Genomic DNA, 20,266 nt, shown 5'->3' with positions numbered 1-20,266 from the left:
GATTGAAATACTGACAGGCGCTTGTCGTTTCCCATAAGCTACACACTCGGTTCTAATTTGAAGTTGTAATCATATTGTTTTTTTTGTTTTTAAGGGTTTTATGGCGCTTGCAACACATTAAGGTCATATCAGCGCCAGTAAAAAGGAAGATAATGGGATAGTTTGTTTTGTTTTGTTTGTTTGTTGCTTTAGGTCTCTTCCAACACAATTGAGGTTATATGAGAGATCGCTGAAACAAAAAAAAACAAGCAATCTAACAAAAATAGTACAAATGTAAATCAAAATCATAACCTAAAGATATCATAAGCTAAATTATAAATAACCAAGAACAAACAGGCAGAATATTTACAGAAAAAAAAATATCCCCTGTCAAAAATACAATCACAAACCAAAGAAGCAGGATAGGCTAGTAAAGAGAAGAAGAAACGACATCACTATCGGATCGTATACCCATGCGAACATCATAGGTATATGATTCAAGGGTGATGCTCCCATCCAACCACCCGCATGGGATAGTTAAAAGTTCTAGAATTACAATTAAAGCACTCAAGAAAATGTTAGACAAAAGGGAATTGGTTCAAATAGGAAATAGATATAGATTCCAAGAGCACACTATTAAAGTACTTAGTTTGAGATCACCTGAAAGTCTCATCCAGACACAAGCACAGGTCCCAACTAAGAGGAATACACTCAAATGTTTACCAATCATATAATATAATATGTAAACTAAACATAATACAATGCATAACAGAGATATGATTTACAAGGAAAAACATATCATCTCCCAAAACTATAACCATACATTCGACTGTTTCCCTCCCAGCCAAGGAACTCCGGCAAGGATCAGGACAAAACTAAGCAATCTCATTCCAAGACAATGACAGGAAACAATTGGAAAACGGGTATGGGAGGATAGAAGACACAGCATGTACCTCCCTGCCCACTATGGGAGGTTGTAATCATAGTTCGTTCGCTGTCAGAAGCAGAAAAACAAAACAAAAAACACTACAAATACAAGTATGTGAAAAAAAAAATAATCATAAAAAAAAAATAAGAGAAAAAGATGAGGCCACAGTAGAAAAAAAAATAATGCCAAAAAAAAAAAAAAAGAAGAAAAAAATAGAAAAGAAATAATTATAATAAATTCTCACTTAATTTTTTAAAAAAACATTTTTTAGAAAAGATTGAAAAACTTTATTAAATTTATAAAATATTAAAAAATGAGGTAACAGCAGAAAAAGGAGAGAAAAAAAAATTCATAACCAACTTCAAAGCACAAATTAATCACAACTCAATTTTGTAAATCAATTTTTTTTTAAAATGGCAAATAATAATTCATTCAAAACTAGAGCATAAAATAAACTATGGCACTAAATGTGATTATCAGTGTGTAAATAATTAATGTGTAAATCAATTGAAAGAAAGCAATGCCTCAATGTGATTATCAGTGTGTAAATAATTAATGTGTAAATCAATTGAAAGAACGCAATGCCTAAATGTGATTATCATGTGTAAATCATTAATGTGTAAATCAATTGAAAGAACGCAATGACTAAATGTGATTATCAGTGTGTAAATAATTAATGTGTAAATCAATTGAAAGAAAGCAATGCCTCGGAATAAGGTAGACTTAATAAATTGGTTTTGTTTCATTGACAAACTGTTTGTATGGGATTTAACATTCAACTGTTTTTGGTCATGAAAAGCCACCAAAAAGAATATTGATGAAAATTAAGATCTACTGTTTGTAGGGACCAAAAAGAATATTGATGAAAATTAAGATCTACTGTTTGTAGGGACCAAAAAGAATATTGATGAAAATTAAGATCTACTGTTTGTAGGGACCAAAAAGAATATTGATGAAAATTAAGATCTACTGTTTGTAGGGACCAAAAAGAATATTGATGAAATTAAGATCTACTGTTTGTAGGGACCAAAAAGAATATTGATGAAAATTAAGATCTACTGTTTGTAGGGACCATAAAGAATATTGATGAAAATTAAGATCTACTGTTTGTAGGGACCAAAAAGAATATTGATGAAAATTAAGATCTACTGTTTGTAGGGACCAAAAAGAATATTGATGAAAATTAAGATCTACTGTTTGTAGGGACCAAAAAGAATATTGATGAAAATTAAGATCTACTGTTTGTAGAGGTTTTAACATTCAACTGTTTTGGTTGTGAAAAGCCACGAAAAAGAAAATTGATGAAAATTAAGATCGATTGTATTCAGGGGCGTTAATATTCAACTGTCTTAGGTCATGTGAGGCTATGAATAAGGAATAATAATATGACGAGAAATAAAGATCTTCTGTTTGTTTTTATGAACTACACAGCACTTGTAGCACTTGAAGAAAGTTGATAAGAAAATAATCATTTGATTATAGATAGAGGGTTTAGATGTACTGTATGTTTTTGTTTTGTTTTTAAGGGTTTTACGGTGCTTGCAACACATTTAGGTTATATCAGCGCCAGTAAAAAGGAAGAAATGGGATAGTCGAAAGTTCTCGAATTACAATTAAAGCACCCAAGAGAGAGTAAGACAAAGGGGAATTGGGAAAAATAGGGATCAGATGTAGATTCCAAGAGCATACCATCAATGTACTTAGCTTGAGATCACCTATAAGTCTCATCCAGACACAAGCACAAAATCCAACAAGGAGGAATACACTCAGATGCTTACATCATACATTAAAGATTAAAGAGAGATGATTTACAAGGAAAAAAATATCATCTCTCAAAACAATAACTATGCATTTGACTGTTTCCCTCCCAGCCAGGACTCGGGCCAGGGCCAGGACAAAACCAAGTAATCTCATTCCAAGACAAAGACAGAAAGCATGTTGGAAAACAGATATAAGGGGATAGAAGACACAGTATGTACCTCCCCGCTATGGGAGGTCAGGATCCCCACCCAGTTAGATGTACTGTAAAACACAGCGTGTTATAAAGGAGTAACATGACAAGGATGTTTTAAATAGAGAACAAACGAATATACAAGTACAAGAGCAATAAAAATTATAAGTATCCACCACAAATTTAAACTTGAGAATTTCATAGAGGAGCGTTAGAAAACACAACCTCCCCAGCTCACATGGGAAGTTAACTCATTCAATCCTAGAGATTTTTGCTACTTCTCAAAATTGGAAAAAAAATGTATTAAAAATAAGCACGTGAATAGATAGGTCTAGTTTTATTCAACTACCATTAACATGTAAAAATGAAAAACATTAGCTTTGATACTACGCCTATAATTTGTCTCAGAAAAATGTAATAAATAGGCATGGGGTAAAAATAACCCTGGTAAACTACGGATGGAGTCGGTGTTAGGGTTGAGTGAGTTAAGAGGCCCCCCACTAAAGATCTGAATAATGCTTGAGTTCACAACACAAAAAAAAACATTAAAAAACCCTCTCTGCCACTACAGGATGTTTGACATGAATTTACCGTTTACAATTATAGAAACTCTACTCGATCACAACCATTAGTTTGTTTGTTTTTGTTTTTAAGGGTTTTACGGCGCTTGCAACCAACACATTTAGGTCAAATCAGTGCCAGTAAAGAAGGAAGAAAATGGGATTGTCAAATAAAAATCTAGAATAACAATTAAAAAGCAACCGAGAAAAAATAAGACAAAGGGGAATTGAACAAATACTGAACAGACATAATATAGAATCCAAATGCACACAATCAATGTACTCAGTTTGAGATCACTTAAAAGTCTCATCTTGACATAAGCACAAGATCCCACTAAGAGGAATTATACACCCAAATGTTTACAAATCAGATGTTAAAAATTACATATTCATCAGGACATAACAGAAAAATAGGGGGAAAAAATATCCCAAACCTATAACGATATATTTGACTGTTTCTCTCCCAGCCAAGAATAATTACTGCCAGGCCCAGGACTAAACCAGGTCATCTCATCCCAAGACAAAGACATGTTGTTTGTTTTTGAGGGTTTTACGGCGCTTGCAACACATTTAGGTTATATCAGCGCCAGTAAAAAGGAAGAAAATGGGATAGTAGAAAGTTCTAGAATTACAATTAAAGCACCCAAGAGAAAGGAAGACAAAGGGGAACTGGGAACAAATAGGGATCAGATGCAGATTCCAAGAGCATACCATCAATGTACTTAGTCTGGGATCACCTATAAGTCTCACCTAGACACAAGCACAAGATCCAACAAAGAGAAATACACTCAAATGCTTACATTTTATTAGACGTTTAAAATAACAAATATAATAATATATAACAGAGAGATGATTTACAAGGAAAAAAAATATCATCTCACAAAACAATAACTATGCATTTGACTGTTTCCCTCTCAGTAAGGCCAACATGCCGGGGCCAGGACAAAACTAAGTAATCTCATTCCAAGACAAAGACAGAAAGCAAGTTGGAAAACAGATTTAGGGGGATAGAAGACACAGTAAGTACCTCCCTGCCCACTATGGGAGGTCAAGAACCCCACCCAGCCAAGACAAAGACAGAGAGCAACTCAAGAAAGCATATAGGGGTATAGAAGTAACCTCAGAAAGTGACCTCCTGCCCACCATAGGAGGTCAAAAGACCCACCCAGACAACCACTTGTATTTCACACCAGATAAAAACCAAGATAAGATACAACCGTTGACAAAGCTTTGCAGGTTCTGGGGGTTGCCATATTCTGACAATGATTATTTTAACTCTTTCAGCGCCATTGGCCGCACTGCGTGGCCAGAGCAGAATCTCTTCTACTGGCCAATGGCCGCACAGTGTGGCCAGTCTTGAAAGTAAAAAATAATAATGTAATCCAATCCTACTTTCTACGAAAGTGCTATAAATTGAACCACTGGTATCATTTCTTTCATCAGAACATTCAATTGGCCCTAGGGGGTATTTTAATTGAGATTTTGCGCTGAATTCGAATGTGGCTTTGTCTTAGTTTGTCATTCTCATGCTGCCTCAATCAGGTGTCAGCCATTTTGTGACGGAAATACGAATATAGCCTCAGCGCTGAACGAGTTAAAAAGCAACCAATCAGAATACTTGAAATCAGTTTAAAAGTGCCTTACAGAGCAGAGACATCAGATTCAGAAACAACCAATACCATCAAAATTGAATATTCCTTCAAATTTGTGATTTTCCCAGGATTGGACATTCAATTTTTTGTTCTTGTAAATGGAAATATCAAATAAAATAAATATGAAAATTTATATAGTGCATTTCCATGGTTTGACCATGCTGAATGGGCTTCACATTTGTGACCCACCGTATCAAAGCGGTATTATGTCGGGATCCACTCGGTAAGGGACATAGAATTCATAGCCACAAATATCCAACTTGGGTTTAATTTCTGTACGTTCTGGTGGAGTATAAAGACTATTTCTTGCATTGCAAACACTTCTAAGGTCCAATTTCTCATCAATCTATCTCTAAATTCACTTTTTGGGGTCTGAATCATCCCGACATAATACCGTTTTGAGACGGAGGGTCACATTTCATTTATAAAGGCTCAAATATAGAAAATAATTAAAGTTCAAATCATTTAAGTCATTATTAAGAAATAAAGAAAGGGGGGGAAATAATGATTATTCTGATATTTGGGACTACAATAAATAAGACTGTATACATTTCTATTCCATAAAGTATGAATTGTCTGTGAAGCAATTATTCTCTAGCATAGCCAATAATATCAATGCATAGCGATTTAATAGAAACATAAAAAAATAAATACATACATAATTTAGTCATTAAGAAATGTAGCGATAGATAATCATAAAGAGAGAAAATTAATATCGATAAATAGAATAATGAAGCATTTTGATGATGATGATGATGATGATGATGATGATGATGATAAACATTCATATAGCCATGGTATCTGGGTTGATAGCCCTTCCTATATATATATTTATATATATATATATATATATATTATATATATATATATATATATATATATATATATATATATATATATATATATATATATATATATATATATTTATAAACATTTCAAGTATAATTATTATTGTTTAACTTCTACAGTACTGTTTCATGTCTATGTCAATCTACAAGAAGTGTGTGTAATCGTTATTCTTGTTTTTCACAGGAAGTATGAAACAACACACAATCATAAACAACAATAACGATTACACACACTTCCCGTAGATTGTCATAGGCATAAAACAGTACTGTAGAAGTTAAACAATAATAATTAAACTTGAAACGTTTATATATATCTCCTTTTATCAAAAAGTTGAGCACTATTATTTCATGGTTTTTGCTTTTATAATTTATATATATATATATATATAAATATATATATATATATATATATATATATATATATATATATATATATATATATATATAATATATATATATATAAATATAAATACAATGCTGATTCAAGTCTTATAGAATTGAACCATTGGACAGCAAGACTATATTCATTTCTTTCCAAGGTTTCTATTTTCATTCATCTGGTTATGACTGCCTACCAATGTAATCGATCTCAATAAGAGAGCAGTAACAACAATAAATAATCGATAAACATAAATAAAAATTCCCTTCACTCATCCAAATCAAATGGGGAAATATGTTTGTTTTTGTTCTGCTTTTAGGGGTTTTACAGCGCGTGCGACACTATTTAGTCATTTCATTGCCAGTGAATAGGGAAGATGATAGAGGAAAGTTGTAGAGATGAAAGAGACTGTCTCTAATTGGGAACAGAATATCTTGAGACAATGTTCACACACACACACACACACACACACACACACAAATATACAGATATGGAATAGACCCTAAAGAAAAATTTCCCCTTAGGGATGAATAAAGGGAATTTATTTATATATTTATTTATTTATTGTTGTTACTGCTCTCTAGTTAAAAACTGTAAGATCTGATTAAGTTAAGAAGTAAACTCCAACCCTGTTTATCTTTTTTTTAAAAATTAAAAAATTAAAGACAAAATGAAAGAATCCATGGGTGTCGGCGGATGGCGGGTAAAAAAATATAATGAACAACGATACAAAATTCTTAGAATTCAATATTTTCATCTCCTACTAGAGAGCTAAAAAATAACCTTAGTCTTCAAAGCCTTGAGGCTCATGAAGCAGCAGTTTATCCTGGCTTTTATAAGTGTGAAACGGACAATAGCAATTGCTTGCTACCATTTAGATAAGATGCTAGTCTATCATCGAAAAGTACTTTGCATCACATTTGCTTACAGACCCAGCTAGACTAAATCAATGCTGACTGAACAGGGGGGGGGAGGGTCAGAACAAATATCGCAACTTCACCTGGGATTGAACTTGGTCTTTTGCGTGTGAAGCGAGTGGTACACCACTTGAGCTACCAAGACCCTCCCAACTAGAGAGGTGCCTCTCACAAAACAGTTCCGTCAAAATAAATAACTGTGAGTGCTGGATTACTTTTAATATGCTGTGACATTTTGAAAGAGGTCACTGTTTTTCATCAATAACTCCATTCCGATTTGAAGGAAAAAGTCTGCTAATATTTTTTTTAAATTGAAATTTTATCAAATGTGATCCCTAGGTAAAGTTGTTGTTTAGTGTATATGAAAACGTTTCTGGAATAATCAAATGTTTACAAATCGTATTCAAACAGAAATATAACAGGGCAAGACAAAGACAAAAAGCAACTTGGAAAACAGATATAGGGGGATAGAAGACACATCTGCTCACAATGGGAGGCCAGAGTTACTGTTACTGCTCTCAAGTTAAAAACTGTAAGATCTGATTAAGTTAAGAAGTCAACTCCAACCCTGTTTAACTCTTAAGAAAAATGACAGAGGGACGGTTTACAAAAACATGTAACTATACATTAAACCGTTTCCCTCCCAGCCAGGGTATCTGGCCAGGGCAAATTTCATTCCAAGACAAAGACAGAAAGCATGTTGGAAAACAGACATAGGGGGAATAGAAGACACAGTATGTACCTCCCTGCCCACTATGGGAGGTCAAGGTCACAGGAACCCCCAAGTCAACCAAATCCACTCATTGGATTATATGAATTATTGAGTGAAAGGTCATGGAATCACATCTGCCGAATTTGGGCGTAATATGACGTTGCATGGAGAATATAATACATGTTTGTGAAGGCAATATTATCTTTCAAACATTCATCAATATAAGTATTGTCAAAATATTTATTGTGAAAGCTTAGAAGCCACGAAAAACCCGTTGGCTTATTTACAATAATAATTAATAATAATAATAATAATAATAATAATAATAATAATAATAATAATAATAATAATAATAATAATAATAATAATAAAAATAATAATAACAATAATAAAAACAATAATAATAATAATAATAATAATAATAATAATAATAATAATAATAATAATAATAATAATAATACTAATAATACTAATAATAATAATAGGCATCCATTGCTATAAATCAAGGCGTGAATGGTGAACACATGAACTAAAATAAAACATAATTTGTAAAACTGACCAGCAAACGTTTCATAGAATACATTGGTTACCCATGGCCTCAATCTTGTATATATGTTGCTGTGAACCAGACGTTGGAAACATCAATCAAAATATCTGGTTTCGTTTTCTATTTCTGTGTTTTTGTATTTTTTGGGGTGTGGGGGGGGGGGGGGGGGGGGGGGGGTGGAGGGTGAGTAAATAGATATGGATTGGTCACACTCTTATATCTATCTATATATATATATATATATATATATATATATATATATATATATATATATATATATATATATATATATTATATATATATATATAACGAGCATTTAAATTGCACAATATCCACAAAACATGCTCAAAGCACTTTACAAGTGGTTCCAAGCCAGCAACACTTAATATGTAAGACGTTGTTGGCGATATTACCATTTTTTGCGGACAGACTGTTGATGACCAGGTAGGTACTCATTTTACAAGGACTGAACTAAGCACTGCTCAGAACAAGGATTCAAACCCTGGACTTTCCAGTCCATTTATAATTATACCACAATAGACCGCCATAGTCATACATAGAAAGAACGATGTAGAAAATTAGCCACAGTGGGTCACAAGCATTAGTAGTAGTAGTAGATTGAGGCAATGGGTCTGGGGTATTATCCTACAATGAAAGGCATTTGAAATCGATGAACACAAAAAGCTGTTATCTTTATCCTGAACAGGTTCAGATCTTGATTTTGGAAGATGAAGGCACAACAAAAAAAAGAAAAAATGATGCCGTTGTTCCCGCATGGTGTGAGCAGGTATGAACTATGTCAGCTGAAATATATTATAAAGAAAAGAAATAGATCAGTTTTAGAAGTAAAAATACTACTTTAGCGTTTATATAGCGTAATACAGACCTGCCAACCCTTTACATTCCAAAAGAAATAAATAATAACGTGAAGTTGAATGTAAGCTTCAATTTAATTACAAAAACAGATCAAATGAACGTTTCGGGGTTCCCCTTTACCAACAAAACAGGATGAATGAAACACCACAGATGAATGAGATGATGTGGTAGTGGCGTAGTTAAGATGCCACTACCACATCATCTCATTCATCTGTGGTGTTTCATTCATCCTGTTTTGTTGATAAAGGGGAAACCCGAAACGTTCATTTGATCTGTTTTTGTAATTAAATTGAAGCTTACTTTCAACTTCACGTTATTATTTATTTCTTCGAGCTTAGAGCAACAACATTTACACTACATTCCAAAAGTGGAATCAAAACGCCTGAAAATAGGAATTTGAGACCAAAAAAAAAAAGGAATTTCACCCGTTTCCACCCCTCCCCCCCCCCCCCTCCCCACGCCCTTTGCTCTTTTAAATAAAATTCTTACCATTATCATCATTTTTTGAAAATCGGAATCAATGACAGAATAGTACAAAAAGGAAGAGTGATTAAGTGGAAAGGTTGGCAGGTATGTGTAATATCCACTAAACGTGCTAAAAGTGCTTTACAAAGGGTCCCAAGCCTACAGCAATGCCTGACATGTAGGACGGGACATGACGCCTGTTTGGGCGATAGTACAATATATTTTTTTCCAACAGAGACGATGCTTTTAACAGCTAGGTACTCATTTTACACCTGAGTAAGAATGAGTGAGATTAAAGAACCTTTTCCAAGGACTCGACTATATGCCACTCAGAGCAGGACTCAAACCTGGGACCTAGTGATCCGAAGACGAGTGTCATACCAAAAGACCGCATAGCCGCACAGCACTTGTGACACTTTTAGGTCATATAAAAACCAAGGGAAAGGAAGGATACCACACAACAAAGAGACTAACAGAAACAAAATCAAAATCAAAACAACACCAGCGCCCCCCCCCCCCCCCCCTGAAAAAGCAAAACAGTATACAGTAGTCGCTGGTTTCTAGCACACTCTCGGAAGAAGTAAAAAAAGTGTGCTAAATCCCAGCATGCCGAAATCCGATGTTTGTTGGAGTTAACTCACTCAATCCTAGAGACTTTTGCTACTTTTCAAAAATGTATTAAAAATGAGCATGTACATAGTTTTATTCAACTATCATTAACATGTAACAACTAAAAACATTAGCTTTGATACTATGCCTAACACCTGTCTCATAACAATGTAATAAATAGGCATGGGTAAAAGTAACATAGATAAACTACGGATATAGTCGGTGTTAGGGTTGAGTGAGATAACCAATACATTCAGTCACCCAGCTCCAGCCTATTGTATTGCAAAGCAGAGCGTGCTGGGCTTCAGCAGGCTAAAACCCCTATGATTACTGTATAAGAAAGTTTATTTATCACATTTCATTTTCCAGTCAGACAGCAGAAAAGCATTTGGCATGTCTTGTCAGCTAGTTATATGTTTTGTTTTTGTTTTTAAGGGTTTTAAGGCGCTTGCAACACATTTAGGTCATATCAGCGCCAGTAAAAAGGAAGAAATTGGGAGAGTGAAAAGTTCTAGAATTACAATTAAAGCACCCAAGAAAAGGTAAGACAAAAGGGGAATTTGTTCAAATAGGACAGCACACTATCAAAGTACTTAGTTTGATATCACCTAAAAGTCTCATCCAAACACAAGCACAAGTCCCCGCCAAAAGGAACACACTCAAATGTTTACAAATCATATACAATATGTAAAAGGAAAATAATACAGTGCATAACAGAGAGATGATTTACAAGGAAAAAAATATCTCCCAAAACGAACACATTTGACCATTTCCCTCCCAGCCAGGGCCAGGACAAAACCAAGTAATCTCATACCAAGACAAAGACAGAAAGCAAATTGGAAAACAGACATAAGGGGGATAGAAGACACTGTAAGTACCTCCGTGCCCACTTTGGAGGTTGGGAACCCCACCCAGAGCTTGTCAACTTCTGATGACACACAATAACAATCACAACTCGTGCAGTGATAGGCCTTCTTTCTACATAAACATTAACTCTATTCACAAACCTAGCAATTGCTCTCCCCTGCATTAGGCACCGCCCCTTTTGCCATGACAAGAGATAGCTCCGCCTCTAAATCCTTAATCCTCTTGTCCTTGATCAGCAGTTGCTCTTGAAGACTTTTTATCTCTCCCAATTGTCGGAAATAGGCTTTCTTCAGCTGGGAAATGAAACGACACATGGGTAGAGATAATACAAATGATGATTTAATTTTAAAAAACAAAAAAATTGAAATAAAATTCCCTTTATTCATCCCATAGGGGAAATTTATCTCTGGGGTCTATTCCAAGGGAAGACAGGAATAACATAGGCATCAGCTGCTGCGCAGCGCCACAAATTGAGCTAGGGTGAGGTGCTCTATCTATTGCAAAGTACTTTCTACCAGACCTAATAGACCCAGCTACTGCTAGGTGGACAAGGGGTAGGGGCTGGGATTGTCAGAAATAAATCTTGACTTCATCTGGGATTGATCTTGGTCCCTTCACGTGTGAAGCGAGCGCTCTACCGTCTGAGCTATCGGGATCCCCACAGACAAATGTAGGGTGCTTTTTTAAAAAGGTGAGCACTTAAATGGGTACCACAAATTATACGTTCAGTTGATGAGGGCAAATTAAAGGTTTGATGTGCATTTTAACAGTATTCCATTCTAATAGTATTCCATTTTAATAGTATTCCATTTTAATAGTATTCCATTTTAATAGTATTCCATTTTAATAGTATTCCATTTTAATAGTATTCCATTTTAATAGTATTCCATTTTAATAGTATTCCATTCTAATAAAATACATACTTGCTCATATATTCTTTACATTATATAAATATATTATAATATTGAATCACCAAGATTATATAAAAAATGAATGTATATTGAATTTTACTAACTGACCACCAAATAGTGTAAACAAGTCGTTTGTTTACAAATATATTTGACAGTAAACACAATACAACAATAATAACAACAAAAACATTACCTCTGAGTCATTGGCAGGTGCAGTTCCAGATAGTGGATGTCTCGCAGCGGGTGATGCAGGTGGGCTCCACACTTTCCTTACATGAATGGCCTGAAAATGCAAATTATAAATAAATAAGAAATCGAAGAAGAAGAAAAATATGAAACAATTGTAGAGCGTGTGTGAGTGAATAAGAAGCTGCCAGAAGCTGTGGACTGTAAAAAGTCCTATATATAACAGCTTCAAGTAATCTCATACCAAGATAAAGACAGAAAGCAAGTTGGAAAACAGATATAGGGGGATAGAAGACACAGAAAGTGCCTCCCTGCCCACTATGGGAGGTCAGGAACCCCACCCAGGTAGAAGACACAGCAAGTGACCTTGACCTCCTGCTCACGATTGGCAATAGAAGCGATCTATATTCAGGTTTTCTTCCAACCTTGTCATTGATCACATGATTTATTGCTGTACAACGATTGGACATTTCTCAATGTATCTAAACACGCTGCTTTGTTTATGAAAGTTGGAAACATACCCATGAATCAAGCTGAGCAAAATGGCCAATTGTGTTGTTGGATATTTCTCAAACTGTGAATACTTTTTACTATGTAGGTCATTTTTGAGCACACTTTGCAATGTGACCAATGACCTCAAGCACATGGAAAGGGAATATAGATCATATCCATTAATAGACCCCCCCCCCCCCGCCCTCCCCAGAAGGAAAAACCTTTTCTGTCAGGTCTATTTCAAGGAAAGATTGACGCTTGTGCAGAAATTAGGAATACGTATGAAATTCCAATGCAGCTATGTGGTCGATTGATAAGACACTCGCCTTCGGATAGGAAGGTTCAGGGTTCGAGTCTCGCTCTAAGAGCCACATGGTTGAGTCCTTGAAAAATTCCCTTTACTCACATTCTCTCAATGTACTCCAGTGTAAAATGAGTACCTGGCCATTAACAACGTCAGAAAAAAATTTGTAATATTGCCTAAACAGGCCTCATGTCTCGTCTTACACGTTAAGTTTTGCTGTTGGCTTGTCATCCCTTGTAAAGCGCTTTGAGCATGTTTAGTGAATATTGCACTATAGAAATGCGCTAATTTTATCTTTCAAATGCTCTAATTTCAAGAGAGTATAGTTTAAGAGTCATATATTCAACATAAAAATATAAGAGATGTATATAATTAGAACAAAAGAAGAAAAAATAATATTGCAACATACATTCAACAGACATTAAAAAAAAAAAAAAAATACAAGGTACACGATTTCTAACATGAAACATGAATCTAAACAGTGACGTCAATCTACGATGCAGTGACAACCTATGACACCATGACATCCATGTGACTACACAACCAATCAGGATAGCCATACCATGACATCAACGTGACTACACAACCAATCAGAATAGCCACACCATGACATCCATGTGACTACACAACCAATCAGAATAGCCATACCATGACATCCACGTGACTACACAACCAATCAGGATAGCCATACCATGACATCCACGTGACTACACAACCAATCAGGATAGCCATACCATGACATCCACGTGACTACACAACCAATCAGAATAGCCATACCATGACATCCACGTGACTACACAACCAATCAGAATAGCCATACCATGACATCCACGTGACTACACAACCAATCAGAATAGCCATACCATGACATCCACGTGACTACACAACCAATCAGAATAGCCATAGCAAACAATGAAGCGTAATAAACTATATTTTGAAAATATGATTTTTTAAATGAAAATATGAGAAAATTAGCATAAATATATTTGGGGAAAAAAAAAGATAAATCTTTTCAATTGGTTGAGGTTGGTTGGTGAGTCTGCTGAGGTTGTTAGAAGCTGCGAAAACCCATGCCAAATTTAAGTTAAATTTAAAATACAAATACAAGTGTGAGGATGTTTGCTCGACTTGACATGACCTAGAAAATTTGGTATATTCCACAGTATGTGTCTGTGTATTTTGTGTGTGTGAGTGTGATTGTCTGAAAGTTTGGGCGCATAAATCGCGTTACAGTGCGGAAAATAATAGATGCAGCCTCCTTCGAGTGTAATAAAATGTCTTTTATATTTATTTTTCCATATAGCGTGTTAATTTTTACCGGGAGGCTTAGTTCTGTTCAGCAAATCTTTTGGCAAATTTTGGCAATCTTTAGGCCCCAACTTGACAAAAAATGCATATGACAGACTATCCAAACATTGGACTCTAGTAAAAATGACAATAAAAGTACTTACAGTTAAAGAAATGACATTATAGTTAAAGAAACCAACAGGTCCTGAGTGATCTTAGCCTAAAACTTATGGTCTAGTGTTTCATTTTCTGTAAAGTTGAGATTTTGACTTCCATTTGCTCAGTGATTTGAAAATAGCATTTGTAATAAATAGTGCTGATATAGTGCATATTCCTGTTGGAGGGGTCTATGCGCTTTACGATAAAATCTCGAGAATAAATAGAAACATGAAAACATGACATATAAATATTAGCAACAGGTCTATACATATATGCAAGTAAATATAAATATTATAAAAATACAATGAAAAATGTCTCACACGTAGCAGGAACATAAATAGATACATTAAAATCGTATAATAAGTTGAATTATTATTAGTTGCGATTGTTTAAACCAAAATACATATAATAAGGGCTATAAAAAAATAAAATTACGTCACACCATTTCTTGATTTCTAATGATCAAGTCTTGTAATATTTGTTAAACAGGGACGTTTTAAATTTAAAGTGTTTTTTAAAAAGAATATTTTGAGTCTAAAAAATCTGTCTTATGATAATAATATACAGAGGTTTAATAACATAAGAAAATGTGCAACCCTGTACAAATATCTGTATTTCTTTAAAAATTAATAAATAACAAATTCAGATTTCACCATTTTGCAATCCTAGTATAGTAAATTGTTTCATAATTTTATGTCAAGCAGAAAAAAATAATATATTATTAGGTAGAAAAAAAAGGCATTTCTTTCTCTAACTCTAAGTCAGACTGGCTGGGCTGGGGTGATAAATGGTCCTTAGGCATTGTGAGAGCTGTTGAAGCAGGCATTAAGCTCATTAGGTATGGTGACAAAATTACAATCGTGATTGCAGTGAAGGTGATGATGATGTTGACAACAATGACAATGATGACGATGATGAAAATTACATTGGTAATGATGATATTATTATCATAAGACATAATTCATTATATCTGTTAATCCAAGGCAGCAAAACTGGGGAATGCACCGAAGAAAAATATTATTTCAAATAGCATTTTTACAAGTTGCTAATATTGTACTGATTTGAAAAAAAATTTATATAAGGCTGCTAGAAGCTGTGGACTGTAAAAAGTCATAAACAAAAATGAATAGAACAACTTCAAAAAAGAACAAAATACCAAATTTGGAACGTCTTCAAGACCTACAAAATATCTCTGTCGTCTTTCTGGAATTTAGTAATGTAGTGAAGTCTTTATTGCTTTTGTTGTTGGCTGAAGAACCGTTTTGAGCCCCAAATGTTTCGTGTTTGGTTTTTTGTTCTTTTTTTTTTGTTTTTTGGAAGCTGTTATATTCAATTTTATTTATTCCTTATTCACTCTCCATCATGCCCACTCTCCTTCCCAAACATTTAACGGGCGGTTTGGGTCTTTCAAAAAAAAATTTAATTACCAATATTGGGCGGTTTTAATCATTCTGTATCGTCATTATAGGTTAAAAAACAACATTTATGGTGAAAAATTTTAATTATCTGTGTCGATACCCATTTTGCGACCTAATTTGGGGTCTGACATAAAAAAATATAACAATCTTGTGGCAAACGTTCCACAAAAACTAATGAAGGAATGACCTCCATATTCTTCCCTCTTGTCAACATTGTACTATAGTGTGTCACCATAGAGAGATTTTACGGCTTTAGCTTATGGAATTTTTATTAAAACATTACAAAGTTGAGAATCAAAATGTTATGACAAAATTTATGTTAAAAACTCAGAATTAGGATTATAATTCAAAATTCACATATCTTATCAAAAAAATCTCTCTATGGTGACACAATACATTATCTCTGTGATAATTGTGGAAATTTTCAGACAATTTCATTGAATAGATTCAGAGAAACGTTTGACACAGTATCCCATACCCTTAGAAATATGACATTTTGAGAAAATATCAAAATAGCTTCCCGTTTTTCACACTTTTCTTACTATCTGTACCATTTTCGACTGTGTTTTTCATGCCTTTATAGTCTACTTTGAGAATTTGGACTTCAATTATATTATTTCTAGGGTAATAAAATATCAATTTCCACCAAAATCTCAAAATCAATTTTTCGAAGGATTTTCCTAATAATTAGACCCAAACCGCCCCTTAACTCACTCAACCCTAACACCGACTATATCCGTAGTTTATCTGGGTTACTTTTACCCCATGCCAATTTAATACATTTTTATGATACAAATTATAGACGTCGTATCAAAGCTAATGTTTTTAGTTTTTTATCTGTCATGTTAATGATAGTTGAATAACCGTCTATGCACATGCTCATTTTTAATACATATATTCCAATTTGGAAAGTAGCAAAAATATCTCGGATTGAGTGAGTTAATAAATGTTGACAGATTGAAGGTGGATTTCAGTTTCTTTTTCAAATGAGTTTGTGTTACGGGGTATAAAAAAGCCAGCATTATAATATCTCACTTATTCCAATACAGATGGAATTTTTTAAAATACTCACACTAAAAAAAATAATTATGCAATGATACGCAAAGCAGTGAATTATAATATTTTACTGAAAATCAAGAGCAGTTGGAGAACAACAAAGGTGAAGACCAAGAACCTTGCGAGTTTGTGTGTGTGTGTGTGTGAATGTGTGTGTGTGTATTTGTGAGTCTCTCTCTCTCTTTTTCTGTATTGTATTATAGTCATAGGACTCAATAAAATAGTCAATCTGACCACTGCTCAGGTGTGTTGTAACTCTCTAAGGCTCTTTATTCACAATCTCTCACCATACTCAGGTGTAAAATGAGTACCTGGCCGTAAACAGCGTTGTCTCTGTCCGAAAAAAAATTGTAATATCGCCTAACAGGCATCATGCCTGTATGTCTCTCTCTTTCTTAGCAGGTACGTATTGGGTGTAGTATGAAAGTGTGTAGCATGTGTGTAATGTTGTGTACTTGCAGCTAACAACTAATAGGACCAGTGTCCACTACATCCATGGACATATAGACATCATATATTATGCATGAGTGATTAAAAAAAAAGGAATACATTGATTACAAACATTGAGGTCTGAGGTCTCAGGTTTGATTCCCAGTCGAGACAGGCTAATTTTTCGGGATGGCTTTTTTTCTTTTTTTTCCTTGTATTTTCTCTTCAGCTCTGTTTGACACTGTTTAACACACAACAGTGTGTTTAAAGGTTTTTGGCACTGTTTAACACACAACAGTGTGTTTAAAGGTTTTTGACACTGTTTAACACACAACAGTGTGTTTAAAAGTTTTTATCCCTAATGATGACAATTTGTATTATCATTTTGTATTTTAAATTACCCTGAACTTAAAGGTTTCCAACAGAAAGTTACAACAGATTGACTAATTTATTTAGTCCTATGACTATAACACCAGGAAATTCCAACGTGTATGACAATAGTAAAAAAAAAATGTTTTCCATTTCCAATAGGATGATTTTAGTGCTTTTAATATTTTTCTTTACATAAAAAAATGTTGATTAATAAATGCCTGTACTTCTTTGTTATACAGTTTTCACTTATTTGTGTATAAATATTTGTTATTTATTTATTAATCAAGCTTAGATGAGCTGGTGCCAATAGTAAAAGCTTGGCACGCTAAACTATAAATAGTGATGACAGAAAACGACCAGTCGCCATGCAACACATCAACACACATACAGCCGTGACAGTCACAGACAGCAATTTAGGTGGGGTGGGTGATACACATAGTGTGTTCTGTAAGTGAGACAAAAAAAAACAAGACGAAAGGACAGCTAAGCCGGCACTTTTCATTTACTCATGCATCTACTAGCTGTTCAATGCTTGTGCAACCCGAAGTGCTGGCAGCTAAGAAAATAGCTTTTTGCCTTGTTTTGCCTTACCCATGGAACACACCTATTGACTGTATGGCAATGTCTCAAGAGATATTCTGTGGGTGATCTGTTAATTGCAGGCATTTTTTTTCTTACTTTCGATTCAAACTGAGAACATTTTTAATAAAATCACTATACGCATTGAGGATCCCAATAGCTCAGTTGGTAGAGCACTCAATTCACAAGCAAAGGGTCTGATGAGATTGATCCCATGCAAAGAAGAGATATTTTTATTCTGACCCCCCCCCCCCCACCACACACATCCTCCCAGCAATGATTGGGTAACTGGGTCTTTTAGATCTGGTGGAAAGTACTTTGCGACAGACTAGCATCCTATCCAAAGGGTAGAAAGAAATCACTAGTGCCTCTATGAGCTTAATTGCTTTGATGGACTAGTTTACTATGTTGTTTTTTTTTTGTGCCCAATAAGCAGAGATTTGGTAGCTAGATTTGTTAGATATGACAGAAAGTCATTTCAGAAACAGGCAAGCAAGCAAATTACTGAAATGGCAGCAACCAGATGTTACAGTCAGTTTATTGCTACAGAGTTGTCCTTCAGAGTCATTAAGCCCATGGAGCCCGGTTTTAATCCGTGAAATTGCTTGCTACCCTTTATATAGGATGCTAGTCTATTGCAAAGTACTTTCTGCTCTCAGAACTTAAAGACCCAGCTACCCAATAATCACTGTGGCTGAACAGGAGGGGGGGGGGGGGGGCAGAAAAAAAATAAAATCTTGATCCTGATCTTTCTCACAGCGAGTTGGCAGCTCTGTAAAGTGCCTGCAGTCAGTCAACCACCTTTCAAAACGTCACTGGAGACAAGCACTGAGTACATGGACCACCCTTTTTGGATTTGAGAAAGACTAAACATAATTCTTTTTTTTTTTTTTTTTTTTAAAACCAAAGCGACATTAATATCAATATGCTCCACCACTCTTTATAGATTTGAGAAAGACTAAAAATAATTCTTTAAAAAAAAAAAAGCAAAATAAACAGAAGCGACACTAATATCAATATGTGCTTCATTCAAACTGCCTCAGTCATCCTCCGAGTTCATATTTTTCTTACATTAGCCGAGGGAGCGGCATTAATTGGAGGAAGTGGGGCGCCCAGCACCAATTTGAGGGCACTGACGTGACCCGATGACAAAGACGCCAATGATGGAGACGTAGATCTCATTGGTGGAGACGGAGGAGGAGAAGGAGGAGGGGAATGATGGGAAGACGAGTCGTTTGTTGTTGTGGTGGTGATGGTGGGAGGAGAACTCTCAGCGAGACTATCCGACTGTGAAATCATAGCAATAGGGTTTATTACGACATGAAATATATATAAATATTATATATATATATTGTGAAAAAGAAAGATGAAATTTAAATGTCAGCTAAATATCAGTAACTAAGAAGTAAATGAGTATGCATTCACTGACACAAATAAAGAGAAATCTATAGAATTTTATTATCTTTAAAATTTGAATTGCGAGAAAAAAAGAAAAAAAAAACAACAAAAAAAACCCCAAACTGTAACGACAATTAATTATGACCAAAATATATTTTCTTTAAATCAAGGACATCCGACTTCTATCACAAGTGCTCTGTGTGGTAAAATTATTTTATTTATAGCTCATATTAAAGCCCAACCCTTCCCCTACCTTTGTTAACCAACAGAAACTAACCACAACCCAACTATTTAGAGAAAATAGTCATGTAATCTGACTAAACGTGACAAATGGTATTGCAGAAGCTGCACTGTTTTGTTTTTTTAAAAATATTTTTTTGTACTC

General features: G+C 34.5%; 1 protein-coding gene across 3 annotated transcripts in view; it reads right to left on the bottom strand.

Moving 5' to 3' along the window:
• Positions 1-9,164: 9,164 nt before the first annotated feature.
• The window catches only part of LOC144960457 (coronin-1A-like), a 46,967-nt gene continuing 35,865 nt past the window's right edge, over positions 9,165-20,266 (bottom strand). Inside the window, exons 14-17 of one of the 3 annotated variants that reach the window (XM_078893554.1) lie at positions 19,555-19,770; positions 12,395-12,484; positions 11,431-11,583; positions 9,165-9,276 (exon numbers count right to left, since the gene is read on the bottom strand). In XM_078893554.1, the coding sequence (XP_078749680.1) occupies positions 11,431-11,583; positions 12,395-12,484; positions 19,555-19,770 (459 nt within the window). In that variant the 3' untranslated portion in view covers positions 9,165-9,276. Of the gene's footprint in view, positions 9,277-11,339; positions 11,584-12,394; positions 12,485-19,554; positions 19,771-20,266 lie in introns of those variants that run through there. The other 2 variants (XM_078893556.1, XM_078893555.1) reach the window with 2 other exon arrangements.

This window comes from Berghia stephanieae, chromosome 15 (genome assembly GCF_034508935.2).
Source record: "Berghia stephanieae isolate SIO BIC M18660-M18661 chromosome 15, UCSD_Bste_1.3, whole genome shotgun sequence".
NCBI classification, from domain to species: Eukaryota; Metazoa; Mollusca; class Gastropoda; order Nudibranchia; family Aeolidiidae; genus Berghia; species Berghia stephanieae.
Note: the sequence above shows the minus strand (reverse complement) of the source record. Positions and strands in the feature narration are given on the sequence as shown.